Source organism: Daucus carota, chromosome 7, assembly GCF_001625215.2.
Source record: "Daucus carota subsp. sativus chromosome 7, DH1 v3.0, whole genome shotgun sequence".
NCBI lineage: Eukaryota > Viridiplantae > Streptophyta > Magnoliopsida > Apiales > Apiaceae > Daucus > Daucus carota.
This window is the reverse complement of record NC_030387.2, coordinates 7,222,188-7,245,071: the sequence shown is the minus strand read 5'-3', so window position 1 is coordinate 7,245,071 and position 22,884 is coordinate 7,222,188. Positions and strand designations below refer to the sequence as shown.

Here is a 22,884-nt window from a genome sequence, read left to right as displayed (position 1 = left end):
TTTCTCTTCTTTATGCGATCCAGAAGAGCACACATGTTAACTTTGCATATATAACAAAATAATCGAATAAACTGGCATTTAACCCCCTTACTATCATTTTGTTCTCTTGCAATTTATTTTAAATCCACATGGAGAGGTCTTTTACAACCAGTGCAGTCTTCATTTTGATCATTGGCAACAACAGACTCATGTCATTAATGATAAAACAACAACTCAATAATTTACAGCTGATGCATCCATCCCACTTTTTATATATACAACTACTCAGCTCTAAGAGAGTATGCTCAGATAGAGAATTATCCAGCCAGCCATAGAGAAAATAGCAAATATGTGAACCCAGAACAAGATAGCAGCTGCCTCCCTCCCACAGCCTCTTAGATTGGCAACAGCACCTGCAAAGAAGCAATGCTATAAGTTAATCATGTCTTCATAAACCCTGGAAGCAATGCTATCAACAGTAACTAGATTTGTAGTCTGTTAGTTTAAATTCTAGCAGATGACGGACAGGAGGGGGGTAACTAGATTTGTAGTCTGTTAGTTTAAATTCTAGCAGATGACGGACCGGTTAACAGAGCATGTCCAAATTACCAGAACCGCTCTTTTATTAAGTAAACGTGCTGTTTGTGATATTTTGCCTCTTGCTTTATTTTGGTCCAAACATGATATGTTCATTGATACTTGGTTGAATTCACCAATTATTATACGTAATAATAACTTGGTTTACACCGTGATTGAACACATTTTAAATAATTTAAATCTATCTACTTTTAAGTACATTCACGCATTCATTTTCAAAAATAGTGTCAGAAAGATTACTTCACCCCATGTACACGCAAAGGGAAAAAAGAAACTGCACCAATTATATTAAGAGTAAAATATTATTATTACTAGATACTAAAATTAGGGAAAACTTGATAATTGTGGCATAGATTTTTCTAATCCAAAGAGATGCATTTTTCAAGAAAAAATAAAGTTCATTACAAATCTACAGATAATTGTAATATAAAAGGCATCAATATATATTAAAAATTATAGCATCATCTTACAGTATCTGTACTATAGCTACTCTTTATACTATAATATTAAAGCTAAAACATCAAAAGTTAGTCAGTCATCATGAAATCAATGAAAGTTTCCTGCGAAAACTAGAAAATAGCTTATTCCAGAAGCATGGGGGCAACTTTTAAGCCAAAAGCATCTTTTAGATATACCATATAATATTTTTCCTACTTTTCAGCAAAAAAGCCGGTGTTGACGTCTGCAATAGCAATACCAAATGGGACCTTAGTCTTTTGGGCCAGATTAAAATAATAGGAAAAGTACCGCCTTCCAAAAATAACATCTGTAAATAGTAATAATATTGGAGGATTCAAATAATATAATTATGTTTTTTATGTAAAAATCTTCAAAATTTTAATAATCTATATATGCCAAATAGGTATTTCAGATTACTTTCGATAACCTTGGAGTTTTATTTATGTTTTAACTTTTATTTAGGATTGCTAATAACATTCTGTACATGTCTTTATAAGATTCATTTTTAATCCTATTACAAATCTATTTTGCTATTAAAATTACATGCAACATTCTATGTATTTGTACAATTACATATTACAATATTTTACAAATGCTCAATCCAATTATAGATTTATTTTTTTATAGGTTCATCTTTGTTTAAGATTTATAAATATTATTTAAATATACAAGCACAGACTCTTTATGATACTGATACTTGGACAATAGCGTAGGTTGGCTCGCCTATAATCAAGGCCTACCCTACATATCTCATGAATAAAATTAGTTTTACCAGAAAGTATAGATGTTGGCATTGTGTGCTGGAGGAGAAGGACGAATCTGAACATCTTATCACCAGGAGGAAGGAAGCCAAGCTTATCCGCCAACATTACAATGCCAAGTCCGGTTGGGGGAACCAGCACAAGCCGCCCAAATATAATAGCAGCAGTTGTCTTAAGACCGAGTTTTGAACTGCCTGGCCCTGCATATAAACCAAAACGCACTCTAGTAAATTAGACCCAGCTTCTCAGCAAAATGAAAGGCTCGTAACTACAAACGGCAAGTTAAAGGAAAAGTCACAGGTGCTAAGGGCATCTCCAATCACAACTTTAAACTTCATATTTCTTCACTTTCAACTTTATAAATGGAGTATCAATCTTCAATCATCCATTACTTTATCTTTATATATAAAGTCATCTACTATACTTTTCTATATATGAAGTTGCACTATGCATATAATGCAAAAATTGCTTTATTTATAAAATGAAGTAAAGGTTGGAGATGGAATCAAGATATAAAATGAAAAAGGTGAAAAATGAAGATGAAGTTCCTTTATTTATAAAATTGTGATTGGAGATGATCTAAGTGAGGATTAGATTAAGCAACAGTGTAAAAGCATTAGTTGATGCAAATTATTATGGAACTGTATCAAGCAAAAACACTTCGAAACATACTAAATTTACTTACCATCAATAAGGTTTCCTCCTAGGGCCAATAAAATGCATGGTATCATGGCATCCCTGACAATTGAATATAACATTAGATTCTTGTCGGCCATAATTTATTATTATAATACTCATGCAGCAGGAATGTTCTGTGTCACAACATACAGGTTTCTAAGTAGAAACCGATCAGAATCAGTTCTAAATAAAGATATCACTACGTTTCTGAAATAAATTTCTCAATAAGCATTTTTAGTTTCACAAGTTCTTTTTCCTTTTTTTGCTAACTAGTGGTATTTGATGCATAATCATATTGATATTGCAAATAAAAAAATCATCAAAGTGGAGCAAAATTAACTTCAGTCAAAATTCAGTCCATCTTACGACAAAGGGCATAATTGGCAGAGCTCTCCTCGTTTAGTTGTTATCTAACTACGGTCAAGACCATCTCGGATAGACTTTTTAGTATCTTTGTATCTTAAAAAAAAAAAAATTCTAAGATTCTAGAAGGGTCCTGAAGTCTTTCAGTTTTCTTCTAGTTCATTGAAGGCATCCCTTATACTTTAATATAAACCTTATACTTTAATACAAAACAAAAAATCAATAAAATATTATTTATAAGTACCTCCCGAGTATATGGAAATGCGTGCAAAAAAAAGTGGCTCACTCATTTTGGGACGAAGGGAGTACTATTTTGCAAGATTGTTTATTGTCTAATCATTGTGGCCATGTGCTCTTTTGACTCATCAATTGAGAGTCTGACTTCGCATTTTTTTCCTCTTCTTCTTATATATGCATGCTCTTCAAGCACTAAATTCACCTCAACACCATTTTTTATTCTGTTGGGGCAGAGCTGTAAACTCAGAAGTTTAGTGGCATTGAAATAAATTCTAAAACTGCAGGTTCTGTTGTGTAATTCGAATAAAATATAGTGACTGGTTTGAACTTTGCAGAAACTTAAGGGTCTAATTTTTAATTTCAGAGGAAGTAGGGGACTGATTAGTGAATTATGGAAAGTACAGGGGCTATTTCGTAAGATTTAACAGACCTTAGGGAACGAGATTGGAGCTTGGTGTGACAATGCACCAAACTAAACAACTTGGTTGGTCTTGTTTAAACTAAAAGAAACTTGCGTGTGGATTCAAAGAAATCAGGGTTTTGTCTTTAAACAAAGAAGATGATAAAAGTATGAACTACAAGTTTTCTACATCAAATATCTTTGGGGACAAAAACCATGGATAATTCACACGTAAGAAAACATGAGACAATCTCTCAATAATATAAATCTGCCCTATTACAAGATAGGTTATCATTATATATAATAAACCTATTTGATACTTTCCTGACTAAAAACATAATTCTAAAAAATATCCTTCCCTATATTACTTAAAAATAATAATAAATACATGTATTGTAAAATTTTCTACTTACTAGGCCTCCAAAGCCCATAGTATTGTTCCCAAATAATTTTTGTGGGCTTCTTTATAGTCTTTATTGGCTATCATGCATCCTGCATACTCTCGGTTGTAAATGACATAGATATGGGTATATAAAGTCGAATACTTCCTATCAAAGCAGGACACTTCATGTTGAAGCAATCTAGTTCTAAAAGAAAAGAAATATTAGGTCTCTTGACAAATTGCTTATCAAGATGAAGGTCCATGGATGACACGTTTCTATATGTTATCCATTTTGTATTATAAGGTGTATACAATTATTGGTAGACACTATCTTTTAAAACTTGTACTCCCTCCATCCTAACCAAATCTTTACATTTCCATTTTGGGATGCCCCTTGTAATTCTTTACATTTTCTGAAGTTTTTAGACTAATAAAGTTATAACAATATAAAACGCTATCACACCCACTACTTTCTTCCACCTTTCCAGAACTATTGTACTTTATGTGTTAGATATTAATTGGTCCAACAACTTTACGGTGAACAGAGCGAATGATAAATTAAGAATATATAGATTTTTGACATGTATTGAGCTTAAATCAAACCCCAGTACTTGTATTTAATTTCGGATCCGTATCCAACAACTCTTATTTTTTTTTTAAACTAAGAACCTGACGGGTCCACACCAGACACATGTACCCAAGTTCAGGTAATATAAGTTGCGTAAGTAGGTACAGATTAGTAATCTATAAATTTGTATCTGCAGGAAATTGATAATAATAACATACACAGGAAGAATTTAAATATGTTGAACACTTGACATATTAGTCTATTAATCAAAAACATGTCAAGATAGAGCTAACCCGAGTATCAAGCAGCTGTCTGTGAAGAAGTAAAGCGGAGCATCAGGTTCGAAGATCAGTCCCTTCAGAAATGGTACAATTCCTATTCCCATGGCTAGTACCTGTAGCAAACACAGAGGTAACTGGTCAGAAGAGAAAAGCTAATCTTAGTTACCGTTGTACAAGGTATTCTAGCTGGCGCACAGGTTGGAACATGCTGATTATTGACGATTTGGACTTCCCTTGATGTGTCGACACAACATGGTTGTGGATATGAGGTTTACATTGCTTACTCTGGTTCTTGAGTTGCTTGGTTTTAGGTTGGACAGTCTACTGCTGCAACTAAAGCTTTGTGTTGTATGTCATATCAAACGAGGATTGGTTCCTCTAGCTTCAAACATGTGAGCCAGGTTTAATTTGGGTTCACTGAGGAATACCAAGGGCTGGTGGCTGTGTATTCCAAAAGAAGCGCTACATTGTTATGAGATGTGGCTCATTGCCAATACAAGTATCAAACTGTTTTTGGTTGGGATAGCAGCAAGGCTCCTAATTACTTAACCGGGCTGCAAACTTTTGGTTTTAGGCAAGTTGTAGAGTATCTGATTGTGGTTTGGGTATATATGTGGGTTGCAAAGTTGAATTTACACCTTTTAGCAACTTTGTTTTGTGTCGTCGTATAGTTTGGTCTCTGAAGTTTCTACGTCAAATTAGTGAGACACAATTTGTGTTTTCCTGAATCCAACCAGGAACAGCAGTTTGTGAACAATATCTGGGACCTGAGATTGTTGTTACACTGTACCAGTCTATGTCGTCATTACACACAATAAAACAAGTGGCCTGTATCGCTTTCTAGGTGTTATCACTTCTGAAATTAGCTCTGTTTATGATCTTTGATTATGGTAAGGTAGGCATTTCCATGAGCTGGGTAAATCTTCTGTGTTCTCCATATTCCACATGTGGCTGATGTGTTTTAAATTTCTGACTGGAATTTACGTTTATCAATTTCTATGGCTGAAGGTCCAGAGAAAGCAAAGGAGTGGAGTTACCACTACTGGTTTGTAACAGTTCAGTTTAGAGTATGATGAAACTGCAGCCCCTCCATTGGAAGGTACACGAGGTGCAATGCCACTATGTGCCCAGAGTCTGCAATCAGACTCCTAGACTCCTAGTGCATTTTAGGACGGCTTTACATGGAGAGCAGATGCAAACTGAAGCATGTAACATACTAATATAATGAATTTTCCAATTCAAACAGTTCTATGTATATTAGTATCTATAATCACTCACACAAACATATGCACAGAGAGGAATTGAATAAGAATGGTTGTCACTAAAAAAACTTACAGAAGCAATAATAGGAGGCTGAAGGATTTGCTTGAGCTTTAATTTCTCATAAAGAAAATGCAGTAAGCTTTTGATCTGCACAATGGAGCTTATCATGAGAGGATATATTGCGAAAGTGACCAGCATTAAAAGAATGATACAAGTACAACACAATCAAATAACTACTCTTAATATTCACAAGTTGGCAGCATTAATTTTTTACACAAATGAAAATGGCAAAAATTTAATAACTAGTTAAAATATAGCGATTTTTTTTTTTAACTAGGCAAAAAAAATTTAAGCACAATGTAGTAATATTGAGTATTGAGTGAATATTAAACTGTTAAGGAAATGCAGAGAAGTAGCAGGAACTCACGACTTGAAGCAAAAGACTAAACTGGCCTTAATTGACAAAACAAAATCCTTGTTGCGTCCATCGCAGTTTCTTCCTAAAAAGGACTCGTGTATATATGTGTACGCTTTTAAAATTTCACCATTTATATTTTTTTTTTAAGAAAACACGTGTATTTAAGAGTTGCGCTTCAAAATCAACGATTGTGCTTTTTGTGACTCTACACCTTTACCACACTGAACAGTGAATTGACCAACATGAATCTTGCCGAGCCAAATGTATCCATTTGTTGATTTATCAAGTTATCGAGTTGATAATGTCGAGTAAATATACATATTATTTATTTGGTAAATATCCAGATACACACACACACACACACACACACACACATTAACTTCCACTAGTTCAAAACTGGGGTGTCTAAAATTAGCATACAAAGTAATAACTTTAGAGCAAGATATATATTTTATATTAATTATAAGCAATAATCGACGCACACACGCACCACCCAGACACGATGACGCTCGTTATCACTTTCTCCTGTTTTAACGTTTTCCTCGAGAGTAAAAATTTGATTAAATGTGATTCTGACCTTTCCTCTCTCTGTAACACTTGAATCTGCAAATTCAGATTCTTCTAAAAGCAAGGGAATCTGCTCCGGAGAATTATCCTTGTCAGTGCTCCTAAGGGGAATAGCACGTTCTTCAATGTCAAAAGTCCCCTCCTCCGGAGGTGCTAGCATTTGGAATACGTAAGTATAAAGGACAATTGCGCCAACCTATATACAGAAAACAGATTGTATAGTTGTTAGTTTTCAGACAAGACACATACAAGCTCTTAAAAAGTACAACACTCTAGGAATCAAGAAAATACTTAATAATGAATCAATATATGCCTTCAACTTGTATTAGTTATTCCTTTTCCAGATGAAACAATGCACGAAAAACCTCATTTCTGCAGCATATTTTTGTTACCCTCTTCTTTGACCACAGAATCAACTAATTACAAATAATTGAAATAAGACTAATATTTGTGATACAGATTGAAGGGACAAGTGTATATGCAATATATTATTGAAGTGAAAATGCCTAAGATATACTCCCTCCGTCCCTCTCATTTCTTTAAAGTTTTTTTGCATTGCTTGACACACATTTTAAGATGCATATAAAATATAGTTTCATAAGTTTTTTTTAAAATATTCCTTTTTTGTATAAATATTTAAACATTAAATTTTTATTTAGAAGAAAAAAGTTTAAAATAATCTATGAAACTACATTTTACAGGAGCCTTAAAATGCGTGTCAAGCCCCGTCCCCCAAGGTAAACAACCTAGTGGGACAAAGGGATAATTGTGTACTCGACAACTATATTATTGGCAAAGCTTACCCTAGCCAATACCCCTCTCTTGTTGATAAGAGATCAATATTTCAAGCCTCAAGAAGGCATGTGCGCAAAAGTTTTTAAATTTTGGTAGATGAATACAACCCCAAAGGGAAAAAAAAAATCCTCTAATGTAAAACATTAGCATAATATTGGTGCTTACAATGTCTGTTTCAGGCAGCCAGAAAAGATTGAATACCAAAATTGAGACAACTGATGTTGCATCACACACTTATATTTTAATAAACATCCCATACATGGAAACCTATTAAAGTATATTATGACAAAAAAGTAGAGCCTGCTGCATTATTTTATTTAAGAAATCAAGGATACAATGCTGATCATAAAGGGAGCCTAACAGAGTTTTGTAGCCTACCCATTGGCCAAATGATATGTAAGCATTCCCATCTTGAGCACATTGATCTGAGTCACCAAAGGGATTTGCTTTATCCCGACAGAGAGCGGCAACCAAAACAAGTGGCACGTTCCCAATATTCCCTGTATACAAATAATTATAAAATCAAAGATCAGATCTGAATCACGAAACGCGTGAGTTTGCAGAAAAAATTATTATTAACTTCTTTCCGATATAATTTAGAAACTCAATCTTAAGCTGACAGATAAACACAAACATCAGAAAATATAAGGTAAGAATTATGATTATATAAGCATACAAATGTATTGAGCGTAACAGAGAAGAGTTTGAAAGTGACATAAGACATTGAAACCACTTTGAGTTAATATTGTTAGGACCACAAAATTTCATTGATTAATATAGGTATCAATTTAATAATATATATTATTTTTAAATTTGAATTGTAAATATACAAAAAAATTACTTCCTTCTATCAATTGAGATTAACATTCATTCAAAAAATTCAAAAAATTGTGGATAGCACCTTGAAACTTATTTTGATGAAGCAGATAATGTGGTGCCTTAAAACGTAAGAAAGCATTCATCACCTGAACGCATATAAACTCTTCACTGCTTTCAGTGCAATATATTTAGCACGGGCCGGTTCCAATTTTACGCTACTTATGGATCAAACTTAAAATCATAGAACAGTTTTTAAGGGAGGTACCCAAGTCTTAGATCCGGTAAAGGTAGGGTTTTACTAGGATCCAATGCCCAGAGATGAAGAAGCGAATTTTTGTGAGATAAATATAGTAACAAAGTTATGTTTTAAATTTCACATTCTAAATTGAGTTTTGGAATCTGAAAAAATCAGTCACTTATATAGCTAGGTATATTTTAGAGTTTCAAATCTATGTTCTCTTTTTCCACCCAATTTGTTGCTACAAAATTAACTAGGCTAAAAACGTACAGAATAATAGTAATGATGGCAAACAGCAATGTAAATATTATAAATTAATAACTAATAAGATATAAGGTAGAAATTTGACATGTACACAGAAATAACTCATATTGTAGAACCTGCTTAAAAACACTTGGAGGTAAAATAATAGTACAAAAAAGATGCTTGTATAATATTTTACTACTAGGTTTTAGCATCTTACCAATTCCAATTTGGATAATAGTGAACTTGAAAAAGGGATATGGTGGTTTGATGATGGTAGCAACAAGTAAGCCTATCAGTGAGCCTGATATTGTCGCAAGAATAACATTAAAAGGAATAAACCACCTGTAAAAAAATAGAAAACACATGTAAGTACCAAATACTGAGGTAATGTCATGATCATACTATGCATGACCGTAGTGCTGTACGGAGATTTAATTAAACACACTGATAGACAACTATGAATGTGTACATACGGGTCCATATTAAAGTCGCACACGAACATATACTCTCTCCCTCTCTTTATCTCATTCAACATAAAACGTGTATTATAAATTCATAAACAGTTCATCAGATATGATTGCAAACTGAAGCGAGGTACTTTATCAAATAAGGCTCTCTTTTTTTTTTTTGCTAAGTAAATAAGGCTCTTTAAGAGTTTCGTTTAATTAAATGATCAATGATGCACGATATTTAGAGCTTTAATACTTCCTCCAGTCCGTGTATATCACAATGGCAATGTTCACCTAAATTGAACTGGAAGGAGTAGTTTTTGTGAAATGTGGATTTAGTTACAAAGTTTTTGTCAATATGAAAACACATATAATCACTAAAACATGATGAAATTCAAAAACCATTGCAAGTTATAATAACTAAATAGGAATAACAATATATATATATGATATTATAAGAGCACGAATTTTGTACGGGAAACTAAGGAAACTCTGTACTGTGGACTGTGGTAATGACAGTATTATATTCTTACCACTCGAGCATTTTCTCCCAAGTGATTGCTTGTCCAAGTTGAGAGAAGATCAGACATGGGAGAAGAAGTGAAAAGACCAACTGCATCATGTAATAGAAGCTATTAATCAGCATTTACAAAGCAATGTCACATATACCAGGTTAACGAAAAAGATACAAATTGTTCAAGAGAGATCGTACACGATCTGTAAGTATCTCAACAATAGAGAAAACTTAATATGGGAATTTTGCATTAACAATAGAGAATATGGGAATTTTACAAAGCTTTCAAACTTTTGAAAAATAGAATCAAAACATATATATAGAGACATAGTCATATGCCTCTAAAAAATTATTTTGCATACACCCCTACACAACCTCCTGTATTCACTATGAATACAAAGAATTTGCAATCGTGAGAATATCCTATAATTTGAATATGAAAATATAGTTGTGATTTACATAAATAAGAGTTACATAATATACTAAACTGAACTAATTATTTGTTTGAAGAAAATTTTTAAGCTGAAATGATTTGTGTATAATCAAAATTCAGAAGCATGTACAAAAGGTGCTTGTTACCGCAGCAATCAAATATTTTACCAAAAAGGTAGAAATATAACGAGTTACGTGATTACCCCGTTAAGAAGCTTCCTTCCGCTTGCAGGCAAAATATTAACATATTTGGAAGCCATGAGGAGTCCCATGGCGCAAATAGTAAAGACTTTCGCAATAGGCAAAACCGCAATCTTGATACTCCCAAGCATAGATTCCCCGCCATGTGTTTCCACCAATACCTCGGAAAGAAATCTCTTCAACATTTTCGAACACGACAACCAAAGTAGTTATATCTTCCGCCAAAAAGGGCAAAACCCACGAAACTTGTACACAATACACAAGTGAGGTAATGAGCAGCTGAAAATCCCAGCTCGAAAATGAAGAATTCCACAAGTAATTGGCTTTGAACTTAAATTTGTAAAGTGAACAACAGGGTGGGTTACAATTTACAAATATGAGAATCTGCAATATAACGAAAACAACATGACTAAATAGTCCTATAAAGATGCCAAATTAATAAACAAAATCAAAAGATAATAATAAAAACGAGAGAGAGAGAGAGAGAGAGAGAGAGAGAGAGAGAGAGAGAGAGAGAGGTGGCATTAAATAACAAAAAAGAAGAAAAGAGATGACATGGGCAAGTAAAGAAAAGGAAAGAGCAGCGAAAGAGAGGGGGTTAGGGTTAGCGTACCAGGTAACGGAAAGGGGTTTATGTTTCATCTAATTTCCACTTAAAAACAACCACATCATCTTACATATACATACACATACATGTGTTGTGTTGTAGTGTATGTATACATGGGAGATGTGGCCCTGGTAATGATGTGGATTTATAGCGACAACTCGATTGAATTAAACTGATTTCTCACGCCACTCTATCTATCTATCTCTTGCTATTACATGTAACTCCCTCCAGTAGCTTCCTGATCCTGGATCCAGGACCAGGTTGGGTGTGTTCACTCCTGTCCGCTTTATAATTCTTCAACAGCAAAAGGGGTCCACGTACTTTTTCTTATACGGTCTATGTTTGTATGTATTGGTCTTTTCGGAATTAAAATTCAACGTTTATAGTAGACCGGTCAATGGTGTATTCGTGTTTCATGTACTTGAAGATAAAACGCATTTGTTTATGATTCGTGAATGTAATCTAAAATTTATTTTCATTTCAACACATGTTAGGTATATTTTGTGTACCTTTTGTGTGCATTTATTATAAATATAATAATAAAATTTAATTAAAATATATTTTAAAAATACATTTTTTATGTATTATTTTAAAAAGTATATATTAAAATTTTTATATTTACATATAATTATGTACAGATTTGTATATGTGTATGTAAATATATATATTTTTGCATGAAAAAATATTTATTACTTATTTAAAAATATGTGTATATCGTGTACCTTCGTGTATATAAAATGAAATCAAATATCCGATACTAAATTCGCCGTATATTTTCGTGTTTGTTTGTGTATTTACGTGTTCGTGTACAAAAATTAAAATTTAAACACTAATTTTTCATGTCGTGTACCAAATCGTCGGGTTTAGTTTGCATATTCATTTTTCCAAAATCAAAATTACGCGTGCACAGATTCGTTGGATCTTCAAGATGAGATAAAGAAATTGGGATGATTCAGCGGCATCTTAAATGATTGCTATTTAGCTTTAATAATATCTGACGTATATATCAATATGTATTTGGTGCCTAGTATTTAATTATTTATGTTCGATAAGATAAGAATCATATGAATTGACTCGCCATAATGTTACAAGTTCAAACTAATTTATTTTAATATTTTGCAAATATCACTTTGGATATGTGTAATATATTTCCTTTATTATTGGTCATATATCCCGTATTTGATTTCTATAATTCGTTTATAACAGGATATATAAGGCTTTATATTGTACATTATGTTAAAATGTTTTTGTATCATCTATCTAAATTATTGTGTTCTTTTTTAGGAAGTGTATAGTTTTTTAATGGTATATGACGATTTTATTTTGAAATAGATACGACTTATTATTTTTATTAAAAAAATTTCAATTAGTTCTGAAAAATATATTTTATTAATTTGTCGGTTATACTCAAAGTTGACCCAAAATCTTCCACTTATCAGAAAAAATTCTGATAAGTCTCATATAAATGCTCCTTCGATAAATCTATCGATTAGTTTTAATTCCTGAATTTACGGTCATAAAATTCCTATCAAAATCACATCATTTCTTATGACATCCGAGTTGCACGATCTTTATACAGTCAGGATGTTTCTTGTTCTCCATTTAACACTTTTGCTTGACGAGGCACGTTTGCTGAAGATTTAAATTTATGAAGTACACTTGTTGCTAACTTCCTATCATTGATTCATTTGTTAAGCAAAATATTAAAATATATCCGAAAACAATTATTGATCCATAGCCAAGATTTGAAAACAAAATATAATAATCATTTAAACATCAGGGAGGCTTGATTGCGAAATATATCTCTATATCCATATATATTAAATTTTAGCAGTCATATATTTTTTTTTAGCAAAATAAACATTATTTTGTAATAATATAATAATGAAGTCCACACAAACATTGTTTGTTCATATATATTTTATTTTTGAGAGTAATACATACCGCTATAATAATAAAGTCCGCGTATACATGGGAACGATAATTTCACTTTAATCTAACAAGAACAAGAAGAATTAAAAACGGAAAAAGATGAAATTTTAAAAATTGAACCTAGTGAAAGATAATGATTGAGATAATGATTCGACAACAAATAATTCAAAAAAATTATGACAACATTGATTTGATATCAAAGTTCATATTTAAATTCACGTACTCCTGCACACATGGATAAGCTGTCACGAGTCGGGATCGTTTGAGTTAGCTTAAAAAAGATGACGAAGTTTTCGTAAAAAAAAAGTGACGAAGTGAGAAGTACAAAAATTAATAAAATGTTTGAATAATAAAATCCGTGAGAGGAAAATTTAGGATTCTGAACTTTTAAAAAATGGGATCTTTTTAAAAATACCCATGTGTAAAATTAGTTTTTTAAAAATACTACCATCTTTTTCATTGTTTTTAAAAATACCTTTTCATAAAATTTTTTTTTCAAAAATACGATTTCAACTTTTGCAACCTCATTTGCAACCTTGGGCGGCGCAGCCGTAAAAGTTGCAAATGAGGTTGCAAAAGTTGCAAATAAAAATGGAAAGTTGCAACTATTGCAACTGTTGCAACTGCAATTGCAACTAGTTCAACTGAAAACTGTAAGTTGCAAATGAGGTTGCAAAAGTTGCAAATGAGGTTGCAAATGAAGTTGCAACTGCAGTTGCAACTTTTGCAACTGCATTTGCAACTTCATTTGCAACCTCAGTTGCAACTAAATGCAACTGAAAACTATATATAGTTGTAAATGAGGTTGCAAAAGTTGCAAATGAGGTTGCAACTGCAGTTGCAACTTTTGCAACCTCAGTTGCAACAAAATGCAACTGAAAACTGTAAGTAACAACAGATGTATGGTGTGCCCCTGGCGGGGCCATTAGATTACAATAGAATCAACTGAATGCAACCATATGCAACTGAATACAACCATATGCAACTATATATGCAATTACAAATCCTGATTTCAAGTTCCAGTTTTCAAATATATATCGATTCCGAAAATGAGGTCGAAAATGACATTTGAAAACTGGAACTTGAAATCAGGTTGCAACACGGCTGGCGCCGCCTGTAGTTGCAAATGAGGTTGCAAAAGTTGCAAACAGTATTTTTGAAAAAAAAAATTTATGAAAAGGTATTTTTAAAAATAATTCTGGAAGGTAGTATTTTTGAAAACAATAAAAGAAAAGGTAGGTAGTTTTGTAGATTTCCCTAAAATCATATGTTTATATTGAGGTATGAGCATAAAAATCTGAAAAGCTGGTTATCCGGATTTCAAGTTCTGTATTTAATATTAAAATTTCAAAAATTAAAATATTTTCTCTAGAGACCAGACCAAGTATTTGATTCAATTTTTTTACAAATTCAGATTCGGATAAATATTTTTTATAAAACTAGTTATCTGGATCCGATTTGATTTTTGATTTTTATTCAACAAAATAATTTTTTATGACTAATATACTTATTAAAAATAAATAGTGCAACATATAATATACTAAATATAGCAGTAATTTATTCTCCATATAATCATATTTTTTAATTATTTTATTTCAAAATTAATTTGTTTGAATATTACAATACCTTAGGATGAGATATAGATTAATTATGAAGCATATAAATTAATCATTATAATTGATAACATTAATGTAGATGTGAATGCATTTATTTTTTTTAATTAAATATAGTCAATTTAATAATCACAAATATCATTTATGAGAATTATCATAAGAATTGAATTATACATTCGACTAAATTAAAATAAATTATAAGAAAAATACATTCAAAACATGTTAAAGCCTAAAACTCTAATTTTAAAGTTGATACTAATCAATTTATAATTCATAAACTTGATTGTAACTGGTTAAAGACATAATTGTAGAATAATTTATAAATTAATTTTAATTATATATAACTAATTCGATCCAGATAATCTGATCTCTTGATCTGATTAAGACGGAACAAGAATAAATTGTTGATAATCCAAAAAACTGGATATCCAATTTAGCTATTAATAATCAAATCCGATATCTGATTTTGCTTCCCCTATATACATCTAATCATCAATTATATAATAAATCACATATACAACGAAAATGCAATATTACAAAATTTTATGCATTTCATATGTCAAAAGTTTTTATTATTTGTATAAAGAGGCCATTGAAAAATTTGCTTGGTCATGACGCATCTTATAGCAACTATTAACTATAGCAGGATTTGATCTACTTCCAGGTCTCCTTTGGTTCATCCAGTGTTTTGAACAGTTGGATGAATATTAAGTGGTTTGAAATTATAATTATTTTTTAATACGTTCAATATTAATCATTAAAAGAGGACTCGTTCAAGCTTTTTAATTATTGGACGGATAAATCCCATTTGATTAAAAAACACTGAATATATAATAGAAATATTATAACCTCGATCGTCGGTTATCATTAAACACATAACTTCCAGTGCAATACATCTAGGGGCATCATTTCGACGACAAACTCATGGTTTTTATTTAGTTAAAAAAAAAAAAAAAACCTCATGGTTTTATCTTTTATGTTAGACTCTTGCTTGCTCGACCACGCTTCCGTTAGATAAAATTTGATAAGGTACTTGTTGCTATGACACTCGCCTACTCATCCATCATTGATTGTATCATTAAAGGTGAACGTGTCCCTAAATGTTTTGCAACTAACCATCTGAAGTTGAGAGAGAATCATTATACACGTTCAATTTATGAATTTGTACAAGCGGATCCTAATCAAGTGATGTTAACATGTCATCAAATGATCAACATTAAAAATGGTCTGGAATTGCATCATTGAGCCTCTATGATACTAAAACAATCCCAAACAAAAGAAAAAGAAACAAAAAAAAACAGAGGAATCTGCAGATTAGACACAGTAGAGTTTAACCTGAACGGACCATGACATTGCGCATCATATCTTTGAACTCGAAGAAATCGACACGGCCGTCTTTATTACGATCCACAGAAGATATCATCATCTCTACCCGAGCAAGCTCGCGGCTCTCAGGGAATCCTAGCTTCCCTAGAACCACTTGCAACTCCTTGGCAGAGATAAAACCGTCTCCATCCTCGTCGAATACCTTGAATGCCTCTGACAGATCCGATTCCTGACTCTCCTCCTCACTGACAGGGGCGTCTTCCTGGCCATCCGCGAAGAAGGCGTTGTTCAGAGATTGGTGAAGGGCCTCAAAGTCTTCGAAAGTCAGGCCCTGGTTGCCTGGTTTCACATAAGAACTGATCATGGAATCAATCTCTGACGGATCCGCGTCCAGGCCTAAAATGCTGAGGGCCTGACTCAGCTCGTCTGCTGTCAGCATGCCATCGCTGCTCTTGTCGAACATGTCAAAAATGCGACGCAGACGTACTGAGTTGAGGCTGGGGCTTCGAAGCTTGAAGCTGTTGGATTTGCTGGAGCTGGAAAGACTCCTTTTCCATACTTTGCCCTGATCACCCTCCATTATAAAAACCTAATTATATTACAAATTTCTAAATCTCACTACAACTCTACACTTTATATGTATTGATAATGATGCAGTGTCAATCAGAATAAGGGGGACAAACATTTATATATCCAGCAGAGACAAATCCATAAATTATAAAAAACAATTAGATACCACCTTCTGGATCTGTCTAGTTAAATAATTGATTATGAGGAGCCAGCTAGATGTGAGTCCTACCAGATACTCTGCATGTTATGGATATGCATAAATTAATAAGCATTTCAAGGAACTTGCAGGTTTGGATGAATATGGAAATGAAATGGTGAAGAAAGGATAGGCTAGGTAGAAGAAATTATAACGACCCAATAAATGGATGGATGGATTAGTTTGATTGCTCTGCGATTTGCAAGGACAACGAAAGAAAGGAAGTTTGTGTATATAATTCTTATTATTGAGGGAGAGACAAGCCGCTGTTTACGCTTTCCCCATCTCTAGATGCCTCACGTTCACCCTTCTTATTTTTTATTATCATTTGTACCAGAACAATCAAATTGATTGAATCCAATCATCTTTCCCTGTAATGCTAAATATAGATGTGGTAAGTCTAAGCAACTTGGGTTTCAGAACTAATATAGTTTCAACCCTATCGAATAAAATTCACTGGTTTTAACGTCACCTCCTCGACTATGAATCAATAGAAACTCCCGTAACTGATGGGAAGAACGGGTAGACTATAGATGATTCAACAAAAGACAGCTTTCAGAATCACCTGGGATTCTGTGTACACAACACAACTAAGACAGCAAATTAAACCACTGTAGTATTGTATAACCAAAATCTCTTTAGAAAATTATATGGAAAATCTACAAGTTTCATTGTATGAGAGTGCATAGAATTGATAACTAAAGCCCGTCTCAGCCAAACTTGCTCACAGAATAGTTCATCGAAAACTTTTCAATATCACAACACAGTACTGATAAATTGGATCACACAGAAGAGTTTGTTGAAGATAGATACATTCCAAATCACCAAGATGATGACATTCCAAATCACCAAGATGATGATATTCTAAATCACCAAGGACCACATTCTCTCCTACAAGAGAGAGAGAATTTAAGGACACGTGTTAGAACTGAGACTTGTCCAAGGTGTCAAAATAGGAATGATCCATAGCTGCTTTGGCCGATATCCGATCAGCTGGATCATATTTGAGCATTTTCTGTAATAGCAGGAAACAGCACAATCAGTATTCATCTTGCAATGAAACTCACAAAAATACTATTCTATGGATGTTCAGACAAAAAGATGACTGACACTAGAATCATGGAAGTATTATATACACACAACTCATCAGAAACAACGATATATGCCTATTTATAAATAGCCTAAATATTTATAAATAGGCAGTGCGGCAGTGCGGTTTTGGAAGATTTTTTACTATATGAATAAGTAATCATGACAAAAAGATATATTTTGTCTACTAGAAAATATAAGTATGACAGGAACAATCAGATACAAAGCCAAAATCTGCAATATTGAGTCGTCAAACAGTTCAAGTGGTTTATAAATTCATACATCAAATGGCACTTCTAGCTACATTTTGAAAATATGTATCCTAGTTGAGCAGTTGATCTTAAAAGTTCTCAAGACATTGTTTCAGATTTTTTTACGGGTTTAGGACTTGAATCATAAAATGGTACCGCAGTTACAAACAAACCCAGGATTGTTATGGATTGAAGACTGCAGAGAATCATACCACAATCACATATGAACCTCGATATGAAGGATCATATTTGCAGCAATGTAATATATTACTCTAATCCATGGTTATTGCAAATTAAGATGGTGGAAATTATGCAGTTTAAAACTGCAGATTCTTGTAATGTGGCCAATCCGCTCATAATAGGGCTAAACAGTTATAGTCAACTGATGTTAGTGTAAACTTAAAATCTGAAGTGTGGAAAATAGTCCTGGATCTAAAGTAGATTGGAAGGATTAGCTAAAGCAAACTCTATAAATTTAGGTTCAGCAATAAGTACTAGTGTATATGCCACAGGGTCGGAGATAAAGCAAACACCTGGACGAATACCCCGGGTCATATCCTTAAATCCGTAGGGCCAGAATCATATCTAAGTTTATATCTTAAGAACAATGAGCAAGAAAGAAAAAGAATAGACTCAAGTAGCTACCGATAGGAGATCAACACCATCAGCGTCCAATGACGGAACAGCACGTGCCAAGTTCTGAGGTTCCCATCGAGGATATACATGCCAGTCCCGCAGAGAACTAACTCCTGGCCACTGCTTTTCACTTGGTGTTCCTAACAACCTTCCATGACAAACAAAACACATAAATTAATACTGAAATGAGAACAGTAACCAGTGGAAGAGTGACATATTCAGCTGAAGGGTGGTAGCTAAGCTAGATATGAAAACAGGACACTTAAAAATCTGACCCAGTCGCTCACATGTAATCTCATATTCATTGATGTTATCTCCTACTATGATCCAATTGTGCTCCAAATTTGTACACAAAAATGAAATAACAATTTACAGGTTTTATATTTTGTATACACATTTAATTAAAGTCATTGCAGCTAGGCTGTATATCTCGTAACCAACGTTATAATCGCAAATGATGTTCTGATCGGGTAAATAAGCTGAAGATTTTGTCTGTCATCTCATGCAACCTTATATTGGCGAAACATATTGTGACTGATATATTAATAACTAAGTTGTGTTCAGTAACAGAATCTGTTAACTGGATTGGACAATTATGGTTACTTTGCTTGTTACATTTCCTCTCTTGTTAATTCATAGGCTTTAGAATTTAGAGTACATAATATGCCTACAGCATACAGCAGCAACCCACCCACACCTTTGGAATCTGACATGCAAATAGAACACCAAGCATTATTGGTAATCTAAAGCTACAGTTAATAACTCTATTTGTCTCCTTTTTCTTTTTCTTGTTTACATAGAAATAGACAACACTATTAAGATCTGACAAAAAAAGATAACACTATTAAGATATATGATCCAAATAAGCCTCTCCACGATCCATTTTGTTTAAGTTCCGTAACAGAGCTGAGGTTTGTTCCAAAGTGATGAGCTCCTAGGGATTGGCTTAAAATATGGGATTGTTTTGTGAAGGGAAGTGCTAAAAATATAAAATTCATTTACGGCTATTATTAATATTTTTAGAGTGCTGGGAGAGATGGTAAATTAACAAGGCAACGAAAGGCACATATCCCAAATATTCTTGAAATAAAGTAGATTATTATTAAAAAATGGGATATTGAGTGAAGGGCAGAAGGTTATGTGGAACTTAGCAACTCAACACAAACAGCATCATATTATTTAAGAGTCAGATGTTTCTGCTAACGCGCACCGCCACCTTAGGAAACTAGCTAATGAATATATATTATGATGCAAAGAAAATAAACACCCTATATAATAAGCAAATTAACTGGATCCATGCACAAGTGTTGATACCAAGAACTGTGAACAGACTAAACTGAATCAATTGTTTTTACCTAAGCCTAGGGACTGAAGTTTTATCGTTTAATATATAGATAGATATATATTGTTGACATCATGTCAAGAAAAGGTATCAGAATGTGATAAGATCCTCTAGGCAGCGACATATATGTACCTGAATATGTGAAGCAGTTGCTGGAACTCAGAATCTCCTGGAAAGAGAGCTTGTCTTCTTGTCATTTCAGCTGCAGAAGTAATTAAATTGTTAATTTTACGGTTTTTGTATGGTTAGGCAACACATACTCCAAAGTAATAAGGGGTAAAAGCTCATGTATGCCAATTAACAAACTAACATCTAAACTACACAGGATGATTGAAAAGACCATAATGACTTGTAGAAAACGAAAAGGGTGATCATACCGAAAATACAGCCAACAGACCACATATCAACAGCCGTTGAGTAGTGAGTTGTTCCCAAGAGCACCTCTGGAGCTCTATACCAAAGAGTAACAATCTGCAGCATTGGGAAACACAGAATTAATGGAATATCAGCAACTAGAGAAAGACTACACAACAGTGCATATTACAAATACATAAAAATCATTTTAGCCCAAAAACTGTAGTGACCATATACAGATCATCGGTTACAATTATACAGATGACAGTTAATATAATACCACAAATAAAGTAAAATAATCGCAACAGAACTGATGGTTGTTTTAATTTAATGTTCGCATATAAATCCTAAATTCAATTGGGAAAAAGCACACACATATACATAAACATGATATTAAATATCAATTGGAAAGTAGGTACCTCATGAGTATAACTCTTAAGTGGCACAGTAAAAGCCCTTCCGAGACCCAAATCGGCAATCTTAAGAATCCCCTTGTCCTTGTCAACAAGAAGATTCTGAGGCTTGAGATCCCTAAAACACATCACAATTACTCATCATCACAAACAACATAATACAAAACAAGCTTATAAAATTAAACCGAAAAACAAGAGACAAACCGGTGAAGAACACCGTGAGAGTGACAATGAGCAACGCCTTTACACAACTGAAACAGAAAGCTCTGAACAATCGAATTAGGCAAAGGCCTAGGGTTAGCCCCCTTGCGATGCGAATCAATATACTTCTTCAAATCAGTGTCGAGATACTCGAAAACAAGGTAAAGACTGGGCTTTTTCTTGGTTTGATCCTTGGCATCGCAATTGGGGGCGGAATTAGGATGGCCTACGTGCTCCACGGAGAGAAGACGAACGATGTAGAGAGAATGAGAGAGCATCTGGAGTAGCGAAATCTCGCGGAGAGCGGTGGGAGGCACGCCTTCTTCGTCCATTTCCAATCTGGTCTTCTTCAAGGCGACTAATTGGCCGGTGGCTTTGTCTTTGGCCTTGTACACCTTGCCGTATGTTCCTTCCCCGACCTTTTCGAGCTTCTCGTATTTGTCTTCCATTGTTTGTGTAGAGATGGAGTGGGAGAGAGAGAGAGAGAGACAGAGAGACAGAGAGAGAGAGAGAGAGGGGCTCTGCCACTGTATATTAAAAAGATGTGGAAATGTAATTGGGGGTTTTCTTTCTTTCGGCTACAACGGCACCAAGGTGCTGACTCACGTGCTTCCCTCCGCTCTGTCATTTCAAATTTTGAAATTTCTTGTTTAACCTGGGCCCAAACTATGTATCCATTTTCTGCTCTGGCCTTCAAGCCCACGATGTTTTGCTTTCCTCGGGTGCCTAGAGTGTTTTTTTTAACTGGCATGTGTCTAACTATGTAAACGGATCGATGGATCGGATCTAACTAAATGTATATTCTAATCCATTTAAATTTATCGGATTCGGATCGGATCGGATCAAGAGTCAGATATTTTACAAATCAATCCATATCCGGTCCACTCGGATCATGTATAATCGGATCAGAGCTCCGATCCACTAAAAATTATGAAGTATATTTTTTCACCGTGAAAAATGTTTAAACTTCCATACAAAAAAAAGTGATATTTTCAAGCTATATTAATTCATAAACTTTAGCGTAATAGGTAAAAAAAACTAATAAAGCAGTATTTAATAAAAACTTTGTTGGTTGTTCCTATAAAAACTTCAACACAGAATTTATCAAGTAAATAAAAAAATAATAAATAAGTTGCTTAATACGTTTGGAGGAAGCAAATTGTGATTTGCTCCTCTATTAATAAGGATTAAGATCGATAAATATGTCTTAAATACGGAACCAGGTGATTGAGTAAGTTTTTAAGTGGAAGAGTTAGCCTTTCTGTTTATACTCACTCTACATAAAAAAGGAGTGATTATTAGATAACTGGATAACAAGAGTGAGAGCCATGTCAAAAATTAGGAGCGGCTGATCGATTATAAGAAAATATGATTTAGGGTTTTGTCTTGTATCTTTGGAAATTTTTATTTTGTATGTAATATATTAATAATAATATATTATATTATAATACGATATAATATAAATTATATAATATAGTTAAGCATGAATCGGATCAGATCGTTAACAGATCGGATTTGACCATATCCATATCCATTCTTTATCGGACCGGATTATTATCAAATCGGATTTTTTTAATAAGGATCCATATCCATTTATTTAACCACGGATCGAATCGGGTCGGATCGGATCGGATATCCGATCCATTTACAGGCCTACATGTGTCTATTACAGATGACGGGATGAGTCAGAATCGAACACGGGTCTTC

The 22,884-nt window shown here is 33.5% G+C and overlaps 3 protein-coding genes across 3 annotated transcripts; all 3 read right to left on the bottom strand.

Annotated features, from left to right (window-relative positions):
• Window positions 1-51: 51 nt before the first annotated feature.
• Window positions 52-11,570, bottom strand: LOC108196422 (protein PIN-LIKES 6). The gene is made up of 11 exons (XM_017363702.2): window positions 11,261-11,570; window positions 10,650-11,031; window positions 10,034-10,113; window positions 9,269-9,393; window positions 8,127-8,248; window positions 6,964-7,149; window positions 6,041-6,115; window positions 4,718-4,818; window positions 2,482-2,534; window positions 1,808-1,996; window positions 52-392 (listed from the first exon to the last, which is right to left on the bottom strand). The coding sequence occupies exons 2-11, from the start codon at window positions 10,830-10,832 to the stop codon at window positions 271-273; spliced, it is 1,236 nt and encodes a 411-aa protein (XP_017219191.1). The 5' UTR covers window positions 10,833-11,031; window positions 11,261-11,570; the 3' UTR covers window positions 52-270.
• A 4,428-nt stretch (window positions 11,571-15,998) lies between these two features.
• Window positions 15,999-17,165, bottom strand: LOC108193578 (calcium-binding allergen Bet v 3). The gene has a single exon (XM_017360296.2). It carries the CDS (start codon window positions 16,703-16,705, stop codon window positions 16,130-16,132), a length of 576 nt encoding a protein of 191 aa, XP_017215785.1. The 5' UTR covers window positions 16,706-17,165; the 3' UTR covers window positions 15,999-16,129.
• Window positions 17,166-17,482: 317 nt separating this feature from the next.
• LOC108193577 (cell division control protein 2 homolog C) lies at window positions 17,483-21,734 on the bottom strand. The gene is made up of 6 exons (XM_017360295.2): window positions 21,181-21,734; window positions 20,983-21,094; window positions 20,587-20,680; window positions 20,342-20,411; window positions 18,877-19,015; window positions 17,483-17,906 (listed from the first exon to the last, which is right to left on the bottom strand). The coding sequence occupies exons 1-6, from the start codon at window positions 21,624-21,626 to the stop codon at window positions 17,814-17,816; spliced, it is 954 nt and encodes a 317-aa protein (XP_017215784.1). The 5' UTR covers window positions 21,627-21,734; the 3' UTR covers window positions 17,483-17,813.
• Between the last annotated feature and the right edge of the window lie 1,150 nt (window positions 21,735-22,884).

Coding starts and splice junctions, on each gene's coding strand:
- LOC108196422 (XM_017363702.2), bottom strand. CDS start 10,832: ATGTTGAAGAGATTTCTTTCCGAGGTATTGGTGGAAACACATGGCGGG. Junction 10,114..10,649: donor GAAGGAAGCTTCTTAACGGG/GTAATCACGTAA, acceptor TACATGATGCAG/TTGGTCTTTTCACTTCTTCT. Junction 7,150..8,126: donor ACATATCATTTGGCCAATGG/GTAGGCTACAAA, acceptor TTCTGTATATAG/GTTGGCGCAATTGTCCTTTA.
- LOC108193578 (XM_017360296.2), bottom strand. CDS start 16,705: ATGGAGGGTGATCAGGGCAAAGTATGGAAAAGGAGTCTTTCCAGCTCC.
- LOC108193577 (XM_017360295.2), bottom strand. CDS start 21,626: ATGGAAGACAAATACGAGAAGCTCGAAAAGGTCGGGGAAGGAACATAC. Junction 20,412..20,586: donor GTCTGTTGGCTGTATTTTCG/GTATGATCACCC, acceptor TTACTTCTGCAG/CTGAAATGACAAGAAGACAA. Junction 19,016..20,341: donor CAACTGCTTCACATATTCAG/GTACATATATGT, acceptor TTGTCATGGAAG/GTTGTTAGGAACACCAAGTG.